Source organism: Hordeum vulgare, chromosome 2H (genome assembly GCF_904849725.1).
Source record: "Hordeum vulgare subsp. vulgare chromosome 2H, MorexV3_pseudomolecules_assembly, whole genome shotgun sequence".
NCBI classification, from domain to species: Eukaryota; Viridiplantae; Streptophyta; class Magnoliopsida; order Poales; family Poaceae; genus Hordeum; species Hordeum vulgare.
This window is the reverse complement of record NC_058519.1, coordinates 12,327,732-12,350,144: the sequence shown is the minus strand read 5'-3', so window position 1 is coordinate 12,350,144 and position 22,413 is coordinate 12,327,732. Positions and strand designations below refer to the sequence as shown.

At 45.9% G+C, this 22,413-nt stretch overlaps 1 protein-coding gene across 6 annotated transcripts; it reads left to right on the top strand.

Annotated features, from left to right (window-relative positions):
* The first annotated feature begins 3,237 nt into the window (after positions 1-3,237).
* Positions 3,238-22,111, top strand: LOC123424439 (phosphoglycerate mutase-like protein 1). Of its 6 annotated transcripts, none has more exons than XM_045108055.1 (12): positions 3,238-3,331; positions 6,568-6,617; positions 8,743-8,804; positions 8,893-9,000; positions 10,439-10,518; positions 10,874-11,039; positions 18,317-18,391; positions 18,483-18,571; positions 19,142-19,261; positions 19,653-19,697; positions 19,795-19,924; positions 21,681-22,108. In XM_045108055.1, the coding sequence occupies exons 3-11, from the start codon at positions 8,745-8,747 to the stop codon at positions 19,883-19,885; spliced, it is 834 nt and encodes a 277-aa protein (XP_044963990.1). In that variant the 5' UTR covers positions 3,238-3,331; positions 6,568-6,617; positions 8,743-8,744; the 3' UTR covers positions 19,886-19,924; positions 21,681-22,108. The 6 variants fall into 6 exon arrangements, with proteins under 6 accessions (XP_044963990.1, XP_044963989.1, XP_044963987.1 ...); XM_045108054.1 differs by having other exon boundaries at positions 21,676-22,108; XM_045108052.1 differs by having other exon boundaries at positions 21,671-22,106.
* The last annotated feature ends 302 nt before the right edge of the window (positions 22,112-22,413 follow it).

Genomic DNA, 22,413 nt, shown 5'->3' with positions numbered 1-22,413 from the left:
GAAATATATGGGATTTTTTGACGCATGAATCAATAGAAGGCCTAGCCCACAGGCCCTACAAACTCACACGGGGCGCCCCCTACCCTAGTGCATGCCAGGTAGGCTTTTGGCCACCCCGTAAGTCGGTTGTGACTCTCCATCAGGCGCAAGGAAGGTAATATCCGAATAAAAATTATGCTAAAATTTCAGCCCGATCGCAGTTATGGATCTCTGGAAATTTAAAAGCGGTGAAGGGTCATAAAATAAGGTCGCGAAATAGAGAAGAAATGAAGAGAGATCCAATCTCGGAGGGGTTCCTCCCCTCCAAGGGTCATGATGGCCAAGGACCAGAGGGGAAACCATCCTCCCATCCAGGGAGGAGGCCAAGCAAGAGGAAGAAGGAGGGGGCTCTCTCCCCCTCTCTTCCGGCGGAGTCGAAGCGCCGTCGAGAGAATCATCATGGTAGCGACCTACACCAACAACTCCGACATCTTTCTCAACACCACCATCACCTTTCCTCATTTATTATCAGTAGTCCAGTCTCCCATAACCTGCTGTACCCCCTACTTGAACATGGTGCTTTATGTTATATATTATTATCTAATGATGTGTAGCCATCCTATAATGTTTGAGTATTTGTCCTATGGGTTTATTGATGCTCGTGATTGGTTTAAGTTGCATGTTTCATTTTGGTGATGTCCTATACTTCATTCCGGGCCATGCACACGTGCGAGATTACCGCTCAAAGGGACGAGCGGGGAGTGGCCGCTCTCCGGGTTTGCCACCACGGGCACCCGATCCAGGGCACCCATTGTGGGTGGAGGCGGCCGCCGCCGTGCTCTAGGGCTTGTCACGACACGAGGGGCAGAGAAGGGTGTCGAAGCAAAGCGAAGCGGTAGTGGATGTGGATGTATAATTACCGGTCCACGACTTCACCATTAAAAATGATGTGTTGGGGGCGGCTAGATGGCTGACACGCTGACCCGTCCATACGTGCGGACTAAATGGGGCAGGTGAAAAGTTGTTGCATCGCCCACATGCGGGTCCGAAGGCGGACGGCGAAAGATGGGTGTGCGTCCGTTCAACATCCATTGAATGCAAATCCGGCGTAAATTTACGTCTGAATTGGGTCGTGGTTGACCCAAGACGAGAGAATTTGTTCCCGCACTTATGCGTTGGACCATAACATTTGTCCATTTCGATCTAAACATTACTAAAGCAGAGTAAATACGATCATGCGTTAGAGTTGACCTAAACAACCGGAGGCAACCCAAATGCGAAAGAAAAGAACGGGAGATAATCCGATGCAGACCAGGCTACCATAGGGAGAATTAAGCAGTGCCATGTCCGTCCGCTGGAGCTGACTGAGGGTAGTGTCAGTCCGTTCGAACAGACATCACTCTGATAACATACGCTGTGTGGGCTGGCCACTGTGCCTAGTGTGATTGAAATATACACTCGGTAAACATGGCAGCCTCATCTTTTTTTTATTGTAAGAGAGAAAAAAAACGAAATGCTTGGGATGACTCAACTGATAAAGGCACGTGCTTCCTCCGCCTATGTGGCCGCCGGATCTGTTTTTTGATTGGACAGCTCGGGAGCAACCTAGTCTAGGTTTTGTAACAGGGCTGATGTTGCAATCTTCCCCACCACAATAACTGACTTGTTACAAATCGAGAAGGGAAGGGTTTGGATCCCTCGACAGCAGGAATGAGAGGGAGAAGGAGAGGGGACGGCCGGCGAGGTGAAGGAAACACAAATGTGCTGGGGAGCCGATGAAGCCATGGATTCGAGAGCTCGATCCGGTGCCATGGTAACGAAGCTGGCACGAGATTGAAGGAGAGCAGGTGGCAGGGAGGCGAAGCAGGCTCACCGGCTTCGGTGAACGGCTGCGGATCTGGATGAGGCAGAGGGTTGGGACAGGCAACACTAAGGCTTATGCTCGGTGTCTGCTTCGGTTTGTCTTGCCGGAGGGCAGGAAGGAGTGGATCAAGGCGGCCTCGATTGCGTGCTGTCGATTGCCGTTAGTACTCACCGGAATCGATCGGCATATATAGGTGGTGGCGATGAGAGCGGAGATGTGCCTTTTTCAACAAGGACTTGTTGCGAGATGCCTCTGCAATGCTGATCATGATGTTGCAGTAGTTAAATCACACAATGAGCATATCAGACGAATTGCGATTTACCCGTTCCTCAAGAAAGACAAAGAAGAAAAATATATGAAACATGTAGCTCATCGAAAGTACCGTTGAGAGGACGAGCTCAAATGAGCCCAGATGAACAGTTAAATAAAAAAAATGAAACAACATTTCAATTAATTCTAATTTTTTTGTGGTAAACTTTGGCAAATGTTCCAAGTGTTTGTAAATTTTCAACATGAGATTACATTCGTGGTCGGCATGGCAGAATAAAAATAAGTCAATGCTCCAAAATGCTTTACCTGGGGTGCGTGTTGTCTGTACTCGCGGGAATCGATCGGTGTAGGTGGTGCGGCCAAAGCGGTGTTTTTTTTCTTCTATTCACCAAGGGTCTTGTTGCGAGATGCCTCTGCAAGACTGCAATTGTCGACGATCCCGCACAATGAGTGTATCAGACGGATTGCGACCTCGGCCGATCTTTTCCGAAGAAAAAAGAAGAAGAAAAAAGACATAAAACGTGTAGCTCGCCTACTTTTTTTGAGGGGACAAGGAAAACAATAATCAATACGGAAATATGGATACGTGATGTGGATCGATATTCACTCGGGCGGGCGGGGGGGCAAGCCAGGTGTGATGTTTGATATGGATTGGCAATTAGGCATTCAAAACTTGACGTGGATTGGCATTCATCAGCCTCCGAAGAAGAAAGAAGGAAGGAAATCAGAGAAAAGAGATTCGGTCGGCAGTTGGGCAGTCGTCCTCGTTCGGCCTGCTACCCAACCCAGCATAGCCAGCTGCCTAACCGTATAGGAAGAGCAGTGGCGAATTGACGGACGAAGTGGAGTTTTTTGTTACCACGTGACACATGCGGTAAGCGATTCAAACTATTTCGAGAAGAAAATAAACTTTTTGTTTGAACGGGACGCTGGAACACTCAAGCGGGCAAACCACACGAGGAATTGATTGACACGATGAGGACTTGCGCGTGCCCGTCGTCGTCATACTCGATATGATGGAGAGCGATCGGTCGATCATGGGGACAGAGGAGGAGCTGGAACCGCAAGCCCAGATGGGCAGGCACCAACCTCGGTGAGTAGATAAATAGTAGTAGAAGCCACGCGATGCCCCATGCATACTCCCGCTATTTTTTGCCAGCGCCTGCCGCCTTCGCCACCGCTCCGCTGCTGCTCTTCCACCTCCTCATCCTCCCTCAGGTACGGCCGTCTTGCACCTCCTCCTCCTCCTCCTAACCTTCTCTACCAAATGGAATGGCGCCCTCTCCTCTACATGGAAAGAAGGAAAGGAAGGAAGGATCGATTGTTTTCTTCCTTTGCTTTGCCTTTCCGTACATCTATATCCATCTATCTATCTACAACTCCCTCCGTTCTAAAATAAATATCTCAAATTTAATACTCCTAATTTTATGTAAATGTTTGTCTCCGGTGCCCCGGCTGAAGATTGGACCGGTCACACCTCAGCCGCTCCCCCGTTGCTCCTATCGATACCTTATCCTCTCGCGTGTCCCATCATTCTTCTTCCTCACAGGAAAAGCGTTGCCCATTGTGTTTTGTAACCCGCACCACTACTAACCGCCATATTTCTTTTTTTATATTTATATTGTATTCACACACGGTTATACATATTAACATATACCAACAAAATAATTGTGCAAAAAACAACATTTAGATTAAAGTGAATGGGTGTAAGTGATCAAGTTGGGTTAAAGGAAAAATATGATGTTGTGAATTGCAATATCATATTTTCCTCTAATTCAACTTGGTCACTTGCATCCATCCATTTTAATCATCTAAGAACTCATCATTCTTTTAATCATCTAATAGCTCATCATCATCTTAATCATACCAAGTTAAAATGTTATAAAACAAAAAAAAGCCATAGTCACCATCATCCTAATCGATAATGTCAAGTTCATATAAACCATAAAAACTCCTCTTTCATAGGACCTAGTCCTCTCTCCTAGGTAAAATGTCATAAAGCAGAATAACATCTATGTCTCCATGATGAAGCAAACAGATCCAACAGTCTTCAAGTTGTGGCTTGCGATCCTTCTTTATTTCTTCACATGCTTCAATTTGGAGTTTTCCTTGTGGTTTGCGCTCAGTCGAGTATGGATAAGAAAAATGGGCCCTCGTAGGGCTTTTAATTGTCATATTACCTTTGTCATGCATCAACGGAGACACAACACCATTTGATAGTTTCTGTTGAAGAACATAATAGTAGCCTAGTTAACAATGTAATTTACATAAGAGCAGCATAAATAGCAATGTAATTTTTGTAATAGTAGTGTAGTTAGCAACTCTTAACAAGATATTTGCGTGCATGTATCATGTATAATTTGGCCCACGTTCATTATATATGTTGTCCTTAGCACACATGACACTATTAACAAAGGTGACAAGAGTATCCTTCTCCTTCCATGTTAGATGTGATCCATAAGAGCATCTCTAGCAGACCTCGTATATCGTCGACCCGCAAAAGTCGTTTACTGTTCGCGGAAAAACTGATTTGCGGGCCGGCGTGGGCTGCGGCCGAGCAGACCCCGTAAAACGGACATGTGTATCCTTTTATACGGGTCCGTTTTGCAGGGTCTTCTCGGCCGTCGCCCACGCCGGTCCGCAAATCAGTTATTTGCGTTTCAATTTCGAGCATGAAAACACATTTATTTGCTTCTTTATTTTCTTCAAAGGCATTGGATACATAATAATTCACCAAATCTTTGCTAAAATAGCAAGACCAAAGAAAACAAGAATCAAAATTAGACATTTTGGAAGATATCCAACTTCCATAACTGCTCCCACTAGTTGGACCAACATCTTCTCCATGCATTCGTTGTTGATCTGTGGATTCTTGATCTTACATTCTTCATTCTTCGCTTTGATTCTAAAGAATTAGACGTTGCTTCCCCTCTAATTTCTTTTCTAATTGGACATGCAGCTGCATCATTAGCCCCAATTATAGTAAGGAGTGCACGAACATCTATTAAGTTTCTTTCTATCAATAAATCCAAGTATTCTTCTTCCCAATACAAAAATGAGCATCCACCTTCCTACACGCATGAACACCTCAATAAGCTATTCAAATTTAACCAAATAAGTTGACAAAGACGAACAGAAAGAAGAACATACCCCGTCGTTATTGCATTTAAAGAATACCCATCCGAGGTGTTTCCGCCTGTTAGATGTGAGCCGCAACACCACTGTCTCTGTGCAGTTGTCGCACTCAATGAGCGGCATCGACAAGCCGGCGAGCTGTTGCGCGAGCACCGAGCCTTGGGCGATGGTCGGAAGAGTCTTTGCCAGCAAACCGATGACAACGACTAGAGGCCAAACCAGTGTGTGTATGCTGCGCTGGCGCTTTGCCGGGGCTGTGATGGGTCCTCCCAACCAATCCATGGCTTGGCGCAGCCGCCGGTGACCGTAAATGCCAAATCTGGTGGCCGCGACAAACAAGTCGCCGATCTGCAGCTTTCCGTCCAGCCGAGGCACGAGGGTGTGCCGGAGGTCAATCTTGGGCGTGTGACGGCCCGTCGGCATGATCCCGACGGCTGATATGGCCGGAATCGAAGGTGGCAGCCTGACGGCGGTGGGTGGGGGGAAAGCACGGGCTGAAATGTCCCACCCACCAACCACTCCCGATATATACAGGGCACCGACGGGGCGAGGGGGAGAACCTACATTTTCGCGGGTTGGGGTGCCATTTTGTCGTGCCCTGCAAAATCTTTTACGGGTCGGAGGCGTTTGCGGGATCTGGTCGGGTAGCTTTTTCTACGCCGACCCATATTTTGGCGGTTATTTTACGGGTCCAGGCATAATACGGGGTGTGCTAGAGATGATCTAAGCATAGTGTGTCATGTCTGATGTCTTCTGTCTTTCACTCGAAGATAGGAAATAAGTTGTCAATTAAAAATAAATAAGTTAAATAGGGATGAACACCAAGTAATTTTAAATAAATAATGCAGATTACTTAACAAATATGGTTGACAAACTCACATAGAGGTAAAACTGGAAGCATATCGACATCCACCCAAATGTCGATATTACTTTCAATATCATCTTCAGGACAAATATCGAAGGTTATTTTCATATCCTCCTGAAATCCATATGCCTTGCATAGAGCTTGCCAAGTTGAGCAACCAAAATGCGATTGATTAACTGCATTGTATAGTTTAACCAGAAATGTAAAAACCATATTTAGTCCTTAGGAGAGCTCTCCTCATCTCCATATTCTCCATTTCTTAAAAATCGAGCTTCTCCAAGACATACCGTCTTGCATGGCAGGAGATGCACTAGTCGAATTGTAAAAAACAGAAATTACAAATTGAAGCAAAGAAACAGAAAGCAAAGAAGCAAAAATAGTGGTCATCGTTGCGTACGGTAAAAACATCAAAAGTCTCGTCAAGCTTGATGGTGAAGAATCTACCATTTTGCAGGTGAGGCTTGTCACACAGACCCCGATCTTCATCGCAATAATCACACTCAGGTATCCCTCATCGTCAGACTACATTTCCTATGTTCATGATTCAAAGATTAAAAATCTACGACAACTATTGATGTATTTGAAAAATCAGCATGGGTTGAGTTTCGGTCTGTCGAGGCTAACTTGAAAAATTCTCATATCTCATGGTGTATATGGTGCACGCACACTCACACTGATATGATGGTGTATGTTGGTGTACACTCCCTCACACTACTATTTTGACCGTCGGTAATAACCGCTCCTCCCTTCGTTCCCGCGTGCATTACCAAAATCTCTAGCACACAGGAACGAAGGAGGAAGCATCCCCCGCGACAACAGCCGGGATTCTTCCTCTGAGATTTCGACTATCGGTGTTAGTTGCTTCCTCCTCTTCTTCTCTCCCTCATACTAATATTTCGATCGTCGGTGATGGTCTCACCTCTTCTTCTCTCCTTGCGCATTGTACCAAGGTCTATATGGCAAGAAGAAAAGAAGAGGAAGCGCCGCCCACGGCAACTGTCGGTATTCCTCCATCAAGAACATACTAAAAGTTACACAAGGAGATCCAACAGACCGAAATTCACCCAATTCATAAGTCAAATAAAATTACATAAAAATGACCATTGCTAAAATAGGACATATCGAGCGCGTGGAATTTCTCTAAACGGAAATAAATCAACATTCCGGAAAAACATACGCACTAGGAGTTGCTCCCTGCAAAATGATACAAGTATCACCAATAAATTGATGCAAAAACATTCCATAGCAATATTACCACGATGAAGTACTAATATCCATATATATGCTTCAATCCATCCATATTACCATCAATCCATCTAAATGCATCCATTCATCTAAATGCACACATTCATCTAAATTCATCCATCCATCCATCTAACCATCGAAATGGATCCATTCATCTAACCATCGATCCATCTAAATGCATCCATTCATCTAAATGCATCCATCCATCAATCTACCCATCTAAATGCATCCATTCATAACCATCTAAATGCATCAATTTGTAACCATCTAAATGCATTAATTCATCCATCCATTCATCTTATCTAGCAAAGCAAAAACAGAGGGTGGATGGAGAAGGGGGAGAGTGAAAGAAACGAGGGAGGGAGAACTACTACAGCGTGGATGACTGGGACAGGGAGGACCGCCGCGTGGGGAGGGCCGGTACTGGGAGGGCCGACGGGATGCGTGAGCAGCGCCATCGCGAGGGAGATAGTGGAACGAGGGGGAAAGAGCGAGGAGTGAGGAGTGAGGGGCGCGAGGAAGAAGTGGATAAGGTACGACCTAGGGGTAGCGCGTGTAGGGGATATGTTCTACTTCTAACTTGGAGGAGCAGAGGTGGGCCTGGCTAGCCACAGTAGTAGCACAGGCTCATGGAAGGCGCTACTGCTAACCCCATTATGAGTAGCGTCGCTCGTGAGCCGGCTCTACTACTGTGGCTAGCCCGTGTGCAAATGGTATCCCACACCTAGCTATTAATAGCGCCCCCTAACACTGGCGGTGCTACTGCTACCGATTACCAGTAGCATGTTTTTTGGCCAGCGCTACTACTAATTTTACCCAACTCTACTCGTAATATTCTACCTATAAGCTTTTCCCTAGTAGTGAGAATCATATCATTAGAAATTGCAGAATTGAGAGCCCCTCCTTAACTAGATGTGGCACTACTAATGCAACTTGGTCATCTTATGTAGCAAACTCTATCAGAATGGCAAACATATCAGCATCATTGTTAAATACTATTAGAGAGAGTGGATCGCCCTAACAGACTTCTTTTTTCATTTTCAAGTGATGCCCAACATATCCATTCCCTTTTATGGACATACTATCACTAGGAAACTAATCAACCCATGCAACCCATTTCTCGGAAAAGCTCTTCATTCTTGTGTTTGCTAAATAGAAGGCCATTCGACTTTGCCCTAATACTTTTCAAAGTCAGTTTTCAATTCCATTGTTCCAATTTGCGGAATCACATATGTGTCTTTTAGTAAAGAATTAAGTTCCGATGGGAAAGTTTCGAATCTATCCAACTCCATCTCGTGATGATGCAACTATGCCTTTCCCTTGTTGTTATCTACCCAACTCCTATTTGGATAAAAATATATGATTGTTGATTTCTGTTGGGCAGAAATGGAGGCTAGTGCCCGCACTGCTATGTATCCTCAGCACAGCTGCAAAAACATATACCTGGTACTACAACTCCTCAGTTTTAGTCAACCAACTTGTATGAAACATGTAAAGAATGTCCCATCTGGTTAACTATAGCAAACATGTGCAGGTGAGGCATGCTCAAGGTATTCATAATGTGGAAGGTGAAAAGGATCATAGTGCCTACATGTCGCCCGCATTGCTTGATGCTCACATTACCCCTTTGGGCTGGAGACAAGTAAAATCCCTTGTTTCTTTTATGTTACCATGTGTTGTCATATTTCTAATAAAAATGGTACACATTATGTTACGGGAAACCAAGGTGGTGCCTTTGTCAAATATTTAAGGCAACAATGCCACTATGATACTGAGACGAGCATGACAAATGGAAGAACAAATGATTTTTCTATTGTCTTTCATCATAGGATTGGATGGCAGCATGTATGTCACTATCATGTGTTGTGCTCATGGTATCAAGCCATAAATGGTATACTATTATCAGACATTAATATTGTTAATATAAAAATGTGTAAAAGTAGCAACAAGTCATCATGCTCTAGTGGTAAAAGACATTTGTTGTGCAATTGAAGTGTTGGGTTCCAAATTCGTTCACTTCACAAACTAACATATCCTGACTTATGATATTCAACCTTTATTTACACTGTGAAATCTCTAGTCAAATGAAATTGTGGCAGCGATTATTGGTGTTATGGCAATGTTCGATGTCTTTGTTCTATCAAATTGCCATTATTGACATCATGAAGAATAATATTTCTTTACTAATGTAATGTTCATGCAAAATCATATATGTCGATGTTGCCAGTTGGTAGTTCACGTGGCTCTTATTGCCGCCTTAAAATAAAGGAAGTCACATGTGTTAGCATGAACCTCAGGCGAATGATATGTTCTATTTCGGAATAGCATCTCATCATGCAAGCACGGATCCTCATCATGCACCATATGCATGGGAATATGTCCACCTCAACATGCACCCATGCATAGAAAAAACCCACTACAACATGCAAGTATGCATGCAAATTTTCATACTATTATGTTATTTACACGTAATAGATATTTTACAAATATAGAGTAGTCAAACACAATAAGTTATATGTATTTTCAGTTTATATTCTAAATCTAAATAGCTTTCCCCCACCAAACCATTTATCTCAACATGTGAGCATGCCACCTTGTCATACAACATGCATGGAAACAGGGCCACCTCAACATGCAGCCATGCGTAGGACAAAGTCTACTTTAACATGCAAACATGCATGCGAATTTCCATTATATCATGCTTTTATACATTTTAAAAATATTTTATAACTATGAAATAACAAAACACCGTAAGTTATATGTATTTTATATTTTAGTTCTCATATTATTACTAGAAATATTTATGTTCCATACAACCAAATCTCTTTGAAATATATTGCAAAGCATTTTCGCAAAATGGTGTGGGGTAGCAGCAAGTTAGTCGCAATCCTAGTTGCATCAAAACGCAATGACACCTTCTCTTTGGATGACATTGAGATTCCTTTAGTTGATTCATTTAAGGTCATGAGCCCATTTGAAATGCTCATTTTGAAGTCCTCATACACATAAAGTATATTGAAATGTCACTTTTTTATTTACCATTCCCAATTGAATGGATGCTAATTTACATGCATTTGTAGGTTGATTGCCTGCGAGAGCATGTGACAAAATGTGGACTAGACAAAAAGATTGAGCTGGTAATTGTTTCCCCACTATTGAGGTATATTTTTCCTTGACCTTTTGATCTTTTTGTACATAATTTCATTATTTTGTATCCTCTTCTAAACTTTGTAGATTGGATTTTGTACACTAACGAATATCAATGTGGAGTGCAATCCTTATTACATGTCTTGCATGGCCCATGTGCGTGTAATCTAGTAAAAATGAAATTTAGTTCGAGCTCTTCTTTTACACCCTTAATCATGCTTGGTGTGTCAATATGTACATAATCTGCTTATCTAGTATACATTATTGTGAGAACTCCTATGTTGAGGCATGATATAATATGATGGTGCATTACAGTAGTATGTTTTGCTCAATGAGGCTCACAATATTTTATTGAACTAATCTCACAGGACCATGCAAACTGCAGTGGGGGTTTTTGGTGGTGGGAGCCATACTAATGAAGTAATTGCATCACCATTATTAATGGTAGAAGGTGTTGGCCAAAGTGGACATGCGGCAATTTCAAGTTTGAACTGCCCACCATTTCTTGCAGTTGAAGCATGCAGGGAGCGCTTGGTATTCCTCTCTCATGAATAAATACATGACCGTTAGGAGGCCGCGCTCCTGCGACTCCCCCGCTCCCAGCGGCGGGCCGCCGCCGCCGCCTCCTGCCGGCGTCCCAGCTTTGGCCAACCCTCCCCGGCGCCCCCTCCACCACCTTCCACCTCCCCCACCCTCCCTGCCCCTCAGCTACCCCTCGGCCCCCCTCAGGAGGCCAGCTCAACCCTTGGCGCCAAGATCCGGTGCCGCCGCTTCGTCGAGCCCCCTTCCGCCGCCGCGCGAGGCTCGTGCGCCGCCTCGCCTCCGAAGCTCCGTCGTCGGCTCTCTCATCCTGGACGTGCCGTCCGCGGAGGTCTGCGACCGCGTTAATGGCGCGCTGTCTGCCTGGAGGAGCGCGGGCTGCCCTCCATCTTCGTCCTTCTCGTCGGCTGCCCCGAAGGGAATCCTTCGTTCTGCTTCCTCTTCCAGGACGGCGCGCCCGCGGGGCTCGGTGCGCTTCATCCTCCCAGCCCCCCATCTCCAAGGCGCTCAAGGCTCAACCTCCCCGCGCCGACAGGATCCCGCGGGCCCACCGTTTTCTCCTGGGGAATCGGAACCGGGCTGGACTCTGGTGCGTTCCCGTCGCGCGCGTCGTGAAGCCCGCTTCGAAACACGAAACGCCGCCTCTTCATTGCTGCGCCGCCGCTCCTCTTCCTCGCGCGATCATCAAGGGGGAGGAGAACAGCCATCCTCCGTGCCTTCAAAAGGCAGACTCCGACTCTGCCACCGCTGCAAGTCCCCCAACCACCTCGTCGCCGTCTGCACGCGGGAGCGCCACCCCAAGAGGCCTCCGCGCTCGTTTCTGCAAGCCTCCACCCTGAGCCCGACGCCTCTCAACCCTCCGGCCCCGCCGGCCGCCGTCTGCGCGGCTGCTGAGATGGACGGCGTTGGACTGGGCGACCCGTCGCTCCGCACAGAGGAAGATACGTGCTACATCGCCACCTCCTACGACCTCGACCGCGCTCGGCTGGACTGGGAAAGCTCGGCCATCGTGGCTTGGACGCTCTCTGCACCGTCGGGGGCCGACCGCTCCGACGTTGAAGACGTCTTCTGCAGGAAGTACCGTCTCCGTCCCTCGGAGTTGGTGGTGAGCTCCCACTTCCCCGAGCAGTACATCGTCAAATTTTCCTCCGCCGAGCTCCGCGACCAGGTGATGCGCACCGAAAGATGCTGCTTCAAGCTTGATGGGCTCGACGTCCACTTCCGGCCATGGCGTGCGGTCTCGCACGGCTACAACGCTGACCTCCACTACCGCGCCCATGTGTTGGTGGACGGCCTGCCGCCGTTCGCTTGGCGCCCGGAAATCGTGGACCAACTTGTGGGGCGGAACTGCGCGGTGCAACGGTTCGACGACGGCTTCACCACGATGGAGGTCACCTCATCGTTCGGTATGTGGGTCTGGACGCCGTCCCCGCGCCGCATCGCCAAGGCCATGTGGTGCACTTTCGTCAACAAAGCGCCTTGCGGCCTCTCTTCAAGGATTCGCATCGACGAGGACAGACCGGACCAGTGGAAGAGGGGCATGACCTTCCGGGTACTTCTCCACATCGACCGCATCGAGGATTTCAACGGCGCACCGGTGCTTGATGGTGGCGCCCCTATCTCGGACTTCAGGCCGCGAGTGCACGCCCTCCCGCCTTGCCACCTGGGCACCATAGATGGCATGCCAGTGGATGCGGGCGCCGGCTCCGTCCTCCCGGCGGCGATCCCACCACTCGGTGACCTCCGCCCGCGCGACAAGGACGCCCGCGACCAGAAGGACCTGGGAAGGTTTCAAGCCAGGCGCGGCGACTCTCGACGCTCCCGCTCAAGACCTGCGCCTGAGGGGTCGCGCCGCTCCCGCTCTCGACCCGCGGACGGTACGGAGGCGCGCCGCTCCCGCTCTCGGCCTGCGGACGGTGTGGAGGCGCGCCGCTCCCGTTCGCGGGGCTACGTTGGCCATGACAACTCCAGACGCTCCCGTTCACGCAGCCGCGAGGAACGCCGCCGCAGCCGATCCCGCGCTGGACGACGCTGTGATGATCGCAGGCCAACCACACGCCATCCACATGACGATGATGGTGACGCTGACCGCCATTCTCCTCGCCACGCTCGGGATAGGTCGCGCGCAAGAGACTCCGGCCGGCGCGCACCCCTGGACAACCGTCGATGCAGCCATGGACACCATCGCTCCTCTCGCCACCACAACAGCGAGCGCGGGCACCGCAGCTACAATCAGAAGGACGCGACCCTGGCTGTAGCCACGCCCCCAGCCCTGGCTTCCGTCCTGGTGCAGCTCCAGCATTCAGTTTCTGCTGCTCCTGAGACCGCGCTGCATTCCGCCACCATGAAACCTCTACAGCCGCATCAGGAGCCGTGCCGGGACTGGTCCCTGGCCATCAAAGGCGTACCTGACGTCCTGAAGCTGGGCTCTTTGAAGCTCGCTTCGCTGCCACCCTCGGTTGAGGCTGCCCCACAGAGTACATGGGAAGATGAAGCCCCTGTGGAGGAGTGTCCCATGGCTGCACCCACTTGTCATGCGTCGCCGCTCTCGCTCTCGCTTCTGCTCCAGCCCCACGTTCCGGAGGTCTGGGACGACGACATGGAGAAGGTAGCTTCCGATGCTCTGGGGCATGAGGTGGCGCTCCTGCCACTTCATATGCAAGAGCCAAACGGGCAGCTGGGCCAGGCGGTCGAGGCCCCATCCGACCCGACCTTGCTGGAGCTGGAGACGCCTTCCACGGAGCTCGAGTCTGCGTCGGCCGAAACGCCTATTTTGAGCTCGGTGGAAGATCTCTTCGACAGGCCGCCTGTGCCGCTCCTACCGCGGCCTGCTGCGATCACACCACGTCCTCGACCAGCTGTGGCTGTGCCCCCTTCTGAGGCACGTCGCAGCGAGCGCCTTCGTGCTAAGCCGGTGATGCACGCTTTGGATAAGGCGATACAAGTGCTCCTCAACAAAATGGGCTGTGATGCCGAAGGTTTGCCTCTGTTTCAAGCTAGGGAGAAGTACATCAGCAAGTTCAAGACTCAGCTGCCAGACAAGACCATTGAAGGTCTAGCTACGCTTTTTAAGCTGAACGTTCGTAGCATCATGGATGCGGATAATGCGCTGATCGCCATGGGCGGTGCGGGTGGAGCTGATTCTAGCCTTCAGAAAGACTTTGCTTAGATGGAGACCAGGTTATGGTTTCGTGGTTCGATGGCCCCTAGTTTTGGCATGTTTGTCTCAGTCTTGATGTTATGCAATAGCTTTGGGGGCAGGCATGTCACCCCCGTTTTCATCTACTATCTGGCTTTCTTTTCTGAGCTGCTAAGATGATCGGTCCCAACCTCAACGTGGCTGACTGGAACGTTCGAGGCCTGAACGTCCAAGCTCGCAAAGACACGGTCCACGCCTTTCTGTCAGACACTCCCTGCCATATCGCGTGTCTTCAAGAGACCAAACTTGATTTCATAGATCAGCAAACTGCGGCCTACATTGGTGGTTTTAAGCTCAGATCATTCGCTCACAAACCAGCTGTTGGCACACGAGGTGGTATTCTTCTTCTCTGGAATGAAGATCAAGTCTCTGTTACAAACGTTCACATTGGCAGCTTTTTGATCTCCGCCCAGATCACCATCCGTGAGTGCAGCACCTCTTTTCTCCTCACCACAGTATATGGCCCTAGCGTTGACACAGATAAAGGAGCTTTTCTTGCCGAAATCATCGCCACTGCTCCCAACAACGATCAGAAATGGCTCATCCTTGGTGACTTTAACCTCATCCTTCAAGCGGAAGACAAGAACAATGATAAGATGAATCTTCGTCTCATGGGCCAGTTCAGGCGTGCTCTGAATACTTGCCATCTCAAGGAGATAAAACTACAGAACAGGAAGTTTACCTGGAGCAATGAAAGGGAGAACCCCACTCTCGAGAGGCTGGACCGCGCTTTTTGCAACCCGAGCTGGGATTTGACTTTCGAAAGCCATGTCTTGTACGCTCTTTCGTCATCCTTGTCGGACCACTGCCCCCTCCTCCTTTCCAATCAGAGTGGGCCCCGTAAACCTGCGACTTTCCGCTTTGAAACCTTCTGGACTAAAATGCCGGGTTTCCAAGAGACGGTTCTACAGGCATGGTCAGCGCCCTCTTCTCACACTCAGCCGGTGCACGTAATAAACCACAAGCTCAAGACCACCGCGCTCAGCTTGCGATCCTGGAGCAGGGGTCTCTTCTCTAACTGCAAGCTTCAGCTCTTCATGGCTCTGGAGGTCATTCTCCAGTTAGATGTCGCCCAGGATTCTCGCCCCCTGTCCACGGAAGAGAGGGCCCTCCGTGCTGGCCTTAAAAGACGGATTCTAGGGTTGGTGGCCTTGGAACGCTCTAGAAAACGTCAGGCCTCCAGAATCAACTATCTTCGCGATGGAGACGCCAACACAAAGTTCTTTCATCTGCGGATTAACTCGAGGAAACGCAAGAACCATATCCAAAGGCTCAAACATAATGATGGTTGGCTGGCAACACATGAAGATAAGGAGAACGTCATTCTCGAACACTTCTCCAAGACCTTGGGTCGCCCTCCCCTCCGGCAGCTAGACTTCAATTGAATGGTCCTTGATCCTAGCACCCATGCTTTGGAAGATCTCGACCTCCCCTTCTCTGAGTTGGAAATTAAGGAGGCGATCGATGATATGCCTTCAGAAAAGGCCCCCGGCCCCGATGGATTTTCCATTGCTTTCTTTCAATCATGCTGGGATATTGTCAAAGATGATCTCATGAGGGCCATCACTTCTTTCTCCGAGCAGTCAGCTTCTAATTTCGCCATCCTCAACACAGCTAACATCGTCCTCATTCCAAAGAAGGACGGTGCGGAAGCCATCACGGATTTCAGGCCAATAAGCCTCATCCACGTGGTCCTGAAGATTATCGCTAAAGCTATGGCTCGCCGGCTCGGTCCGAAGATGGATGCTATTGTTTCTCGCTGCCAAAGTGCCTTCATCAAAACAAGAACCATACATGACAACTTTATGTATGTCAGAAACACCGCTCGCAGTCTCCATCGCAGCAAAACTCCGGCTCTCCTCATAAAGCTGGACATTGCCAAAGCTTTCGACACAGTTCGCTGGGACTATCTACTCGACCTTCTGCGCCGTCTCGGCTTTCCTCCTAGATGGCGTGCTCTGCTATCCAGCCTCTTCTCCTCGGCCACGTCTAGAGTAATCCTTAACGGTATCCCCGGTAAGGACATTGCTCACGGCCGAGGACTTCGCCAAGGAGACCCGCTATCCCCCCTGCTTTTCGATATCGCCATCGACCCGCTGCAACAAATTCTGGATAAAGCAACTGCGTCTGGTCTGATGAGCGAAAGTCCTGGAGGTTCACAACATCCTCGGATCTCTCTTTACGCTGATGATGCTGCCATCTTCATTGCCCCTTCGGTGCAGGATATATCCTGTCTGGCAAATATTCTTCAAGGCTTCGGGGAGGTTACGGGCATGGTGACCAATGTGGCTAAGAGCTCTATTGCCCCAATTCGCTGCTCCGATGTTGATCTCACCGCAGTTCTGGCAAACTTCTCGGCGGCTATCACCCAGTTCCCTCTCAAGTATTTGGGGTTGCCCTTGTCGCTTGGTAGACTCAGAAGGACCGACCTTCAGCCATACATTGATAAAGCTGCGTCAAGGTTGAACCCTCTGAAAGGAAGATTCCTAAATCGGGCGGGGTGCTGCACTTATGTGAAATCTGTCCTTTCTTCCATGCCGATCTTCCTCCTGACCGCTATCAAAGTGGATAAAGGCTTCCTAAGGGCTATGGCCAAGATCTGTCGCGGTATGCTATGGGACTGCAAGGAATCTGTCAGCGGTGGGAAATGCAAGGTCAACTGGCAGAAGGTCTGCCGCCCTAAGGAGCTTGGTGGATTGGGGATCCTAGATTTGGAAAGGTTCTCCCGCGCCCTTAGACTTCGCTGGCTTTGGGACGAATGGAAGGCTCCTGAAAAACCTTGGGTAGGTTTTGAAACTCCTAACGATGCCTCAGATAGACAGCTCTTCAACGCCGCGACTCGTGTTACTATCGGGGATGGCAAGAAGGCCTCCTTTTGGTCTTCCTCATGGCTTGACGGCAAGCCACCGAAAGATATGGCACCTCTGATCTTCAAAGCTTCGAGGAGGAAAAACCGAACGGTCCATGATGCCCTTACTGACCATACCTGGGTAGCGGATATTGCGGTGGAGGCCTTCACGGCAGAGCACATTGGCCAGTTCGTCCAGCTATGGGATCTCATCTCAGATATCCAGCTCTCCCCAGATATAGAAGATTTCATCATCTGGACCCTCTCCCCAAATGGATGCTACTCTGCGAGCTCCGCCTATAAGGCGCAGTTCATGACCGCGCTGCCTTGCTCCTTCGGCTCGATTGTCTGGAAAACGTGGGCGCCTCCCAAATGCCGCTTCTTCGCTTGGCTCGCCGTCCAAAATCGCCTCTGGACCGCGGATCGCCTGGCCAAACGTGGATGGCCACACCAGCCCTCCTGCCAGCTATGCCGGTGCTCCCCTGAGATGGCGAGACACATGCTCTTTGAATGCCGTTACTCCAAGAGGATCTGGTCCGCGGCGGCATCCTGGCTCTCCTGCCCGGAATTACTGCTTAGCATGGGCTCTGGTCGCCCCAAGGTGGTGGACTACTGGCAGGCCTTAGCTAGGTCGCCCTCTTCCTCTCCCAAAGGTCTAAAAACGGCTATCATGCTCATCACCTGGGAAATCTGGAAGGAAAGAAATGAGAGAGTCTTCAACAAGAAATCCTCTCTGCCGGTGGTGGTCATGCTCAAGATAAGAGAGGTAGCAAAAGATTGGATTCTAGCGGGAGCAAAAAACCTGGCGGATCTTGTGGGCTGATCTGTTTGTTGTTTTTGTTTTTTCCTTTTCCTTTGGGATGGCCTAAGCCATCCCCACCTTGCTGTTGTTCTTGCTCCTTCTTTATCAATATAAGGCAAAGCTTTTGCCTCGTTTCAAAAATAAAATAAAATGAATAAATACAATTAAAACAGGAGCAACCATTTTTTTACATATATAGTGGTGTTAGTGCCTTATTTACATTAGCCACCCTTAAGTACTAACTAGAATAGACTTTTTTGCAGTTGCTAGAATAACTTATTTAGCTTAGTTCATTCTCTTTTAAGTCAACTACCTTCATTTGAGAAATTGGACGCCTTTGTTTGTCTTTTATTCTCCCGTGTGAGTAATGCTCTATCAACAAATATTCTAATATTTAATTTTGAATTTAATTAAAAATACAGGGTGTTCATCCCTGTGACAAGAGGAGCAGCATAACAAAATACAATACTCTCTTTCCTGCCATTGACTTTTCCCTGGCAAGTACCTAATATTGCTAGTTCACAAGGAGAGTTCATGCGACAGTGTCTTGATCGTGTTTTAATATATGTGTGCTTGTGTTCTTTATAGATAGAGAATGATGAAGATGTTCTTTGGGAACCAGAAGTCAGAGAAACAATTGAATCTGTTGCTGCCAGGGGCATGAAGTTTATTGACTGGTAATTTTCCTTTTAAAGACTAATTACTTTCTTTTCTTTAGTTTCTTAAAATAAAATTGTATTGATTTGTTATATGAACATGAAACCAACGTACCTCAGTAATACTCAGGTACACGTCCCATATCACTTTTATTATTTTCTTGTGTGCTTCAAAACAATTTGTTCACCCGAGACATTCACCACTCTATTGGCCTGATGGTAGTCCCATGCTCCGAGCAAATAAGGCTATTTTACTTTACACATGTACGTACATATGCTATACTTCCTTTGTGTCAATACAAAACCATGTTGCATATTTTAGAGAAAAGCTAGAACTTATGGCAAAGGATTGTGCAGTGCCTCGATAATACCCTCCACCCCTGCATAATGCTTCCTCTATTTCTTGTTTCTCATATAATAGCGAGTTATCGCTAAGTAACTATTTGACACTAGAAAGTACGAGCGTCGGAGATTCATGTGTAGCATGCATTGAAAAAATGCAAACCTTAGATCTTAGATGACACACGTTGACTCTACATGTAACTTTATTTTAGAAATTATATTAAAACTAATCTATAGATGTGCTTCCAGGTTATGGACAAGAGAAGAAAAAGATATAGCTATTGTCACCCACAGTAGTTTCTTGGATTTCACTTTAAACATGTACGGTAAAGAGTGTCATCCAACCATAGTAGAGGATATGGCCAAGCGGTGAGTATTTCTTTCCCTTGGTAATTGTCATATAATCAACCCACCATATCTGCATTCTTGTGATGTTGTGACAACGCAATATTTTCATTATATAACTACAACAACTTTAAACCCCCACAATAGCAAGCAAATTGGACTAGTTTTTCTATATGTAAATGGAAACAGGTATTGTATTCTTTAGCTTGGTATAACATGAATAGATAGAGTCATAGAGCTAGTTGTTCAGAGAACTTTTGTCTTGCAATCTCAGTAAGAATATTCTTGTGCTAGATCCTAAAAGGTTCAAGCCATGCATTGCTGATTCTATCATCATAAGTGCATGTCGCTCACTTTTCCCTTGGGGTGAGGGTGGGGGCATGTTGCTAACTAGCTTTGACTTGGTTACATACAGATTTGCCAACTGTGAGCTCCGCTCGATGGTGTTGGTTGACAGAAGGTTAGTTCTTGTTATGCTTGGTTATATACAGCTTTGCCAATGATTACACTAAAGTTGATGGATATTTTTAGCATGCATTTACTTTGGAATGCTGCAGTAAGCTTGGATCAGAAACTCATACATGCAATTTCTCTGGGAAGATACCAGCCACATTTGATCTAGCTACTAATGTCGTGGACAAGAAGTGAGCTAGAGCACCCACCCGCATTCGAGTCGTTCTCCGCAAGGTGCCTCATTTCTACGTAAAACCATACACATAAGGGATGTAACTTCCCCTTTAACTATGTTTTCTAGAAATAACTAAGACCGTTTAGCGCATGATTTTCTTTGATTCTTTAATCAAACCCAACTTATAGCTGACAATAAGTATGAACTGAACTATTGTAATTGATGCCAAGATAAACGAAATCTATGGATATCATTTTCCATATGCCACTCTCAAGTGTGATCGGTACAATTCGCTATGTTTGTTATACCATTTGTTGTCTAGATACATACCCATATTATACATGCAACCCTTTTTTATCAAGGACATTATGTTGATACGTTTGTTACTCGTATTCCTTCTGACATTTCTCTCTGTAGCTTTTAGTTTTTAATGTTCATGGTACTTTTATTATATGATGCACTAGGATCACGGTGCAAATAGTAGTCATCATAATGTGGATCTTGTTGTTTCTGAATTTAAAATGTCTTTAATAAATAATTTTGAACATATAACATGCTTGTATAAAATTGTAAAAGATGGTAGTATAGGAAAAGTACTTGATGAATAAAATACTTGACAAAATAAAATACTCCCTATGATCCATATTATGTGTCGCTCAAACAGATGTATCTAGCACTGAAATAGGTCGAGATATATCCTTTCGAGCGACATGTTATATGGATTGGAAGGAGTAGCAATTTGTATATGAATAAACCACAATGGAAAGTTTGATTGTATAATTATATGGTGCCATCTATTGATTAATAAGGGAAGTCCTAGTTTTTTCCGACAACTTTGCATGTCCTGCCTAATATTATTCGATTTAATTCACCTTATATTAGATTCAATTTCATTAAAATATAGGAAATACTGTAGAAAAATGACTATGTGTTGATGATTTGATTGTGTTTTTTCTTATGCATTTGAGGTATTATTGTTGGTAAAGATCTCATATATGTCTAGATTCACCATGTAAAATCATAGAAGTCATAATATCTAGATTTTCCTCATTAAATCCTTCTTAGTTCTCAATTTCTATCCTTCTACCAATATTGATAGCATTTTATTGATAATTATAAATTTAGGTGACTCTCATAGTCCTTGTATTCTCTTCCCTCCATCCGTTGCATCATTGAGGGCATGTAATTATATAATTCAATTGTTTTACTAGTTATGAATACAGTAAACACATAATACCCGAATACATCTAGAATTAAGCATCTTATTCAAATAGTGTGCTCAATAATAATTCAATTTTTATCTATTCACATGGCTAATTCTCCCTCAACTATGTCTTGATTTAGTCCTTCATAATTGAAAGCCTTTTAGGCATCAAGAAAGGAAGCCTTCGGTATAAAACTTACTTTAAATCTCTTGGACTACTTTCAATCAAGAATTAAATCCAACTATCATTGGCCATCATTGGAAACCAATATATGAATGATTTCACTGGTCTCCATATTATTTCTTTCAAAATGTTTTGTTATATATACTATTAAAAACTATTCTTTTAGTAAATAATTACCATTTCATGTTTTTCCATAATGATAAGCAACCCATGCTTGTCGATACCTATTTCTCTAAATATTGGATTCTATCTATTTTATATCATATATATAACTAATCTATTTATTGGTCTATTAAGTTGTAGTTTATTTTTGTAATTCCAAGTGCTAATTTTCATACAAGAAATATTACGAACAACTACAATTGATTGACGCTAATTATCATTAAACTATGATCTCACTAATTTTTCTTTTGAAAGGGAAGAATAGTTTGTAACAATATTGGGATGGCCTTTGAAGTTCCCAAAGCGCAAGTGAAGCTAGAAGATTATATATAAAGGCACACAAGAGGAAGTGGATTGGATCCATCCATATTATTTGCATTTTAGAAGATTCATATAAACATGTATATGTGCTTTGATTGGTTGGCATGCATGACTATATGTTAGTAATGGCCTATGTGCCTATTTGTACCGGTGTCAACAAAAGTCTATATATAATTATACAGTTTGGTTTATGAACATGTATGCTACATTCGATATTGACGTATGGTCGATTGATTATGCATGCAATAGATGTGACTTGCATAGGAGCTCATAGGGTGCTCCCCTCTCTTGTCTCTTGATGTGAGCAGGGTAGTAGTAAATTTGTATTTTAGATATGTATACCTTGTGTATACACCTATATGATATCATAATTTTCTTAACTGTCCAATGATACGTGTCATGTATCTATAATTGTTGATTGTTTCATGCTATTATATTATCAATCTTGAATACTTTATATGCAATTGCATGTTATTTTATATCATTTTCTAGAACTAACCTATTAACCTAGTGCCCAGTGCCAATTCCTATTTTTTCCATGCTTTTGCCTTTTTAGAGAACGAATTCCAAACACAATGAAACTTTACGGGGGTTATTTTTTGACATAAAGATACCCTAGAAGCTTCGGGAGGCGACCAGATGAGCCACGACGGAGCAACGAGCTTGCATGGCGCGCC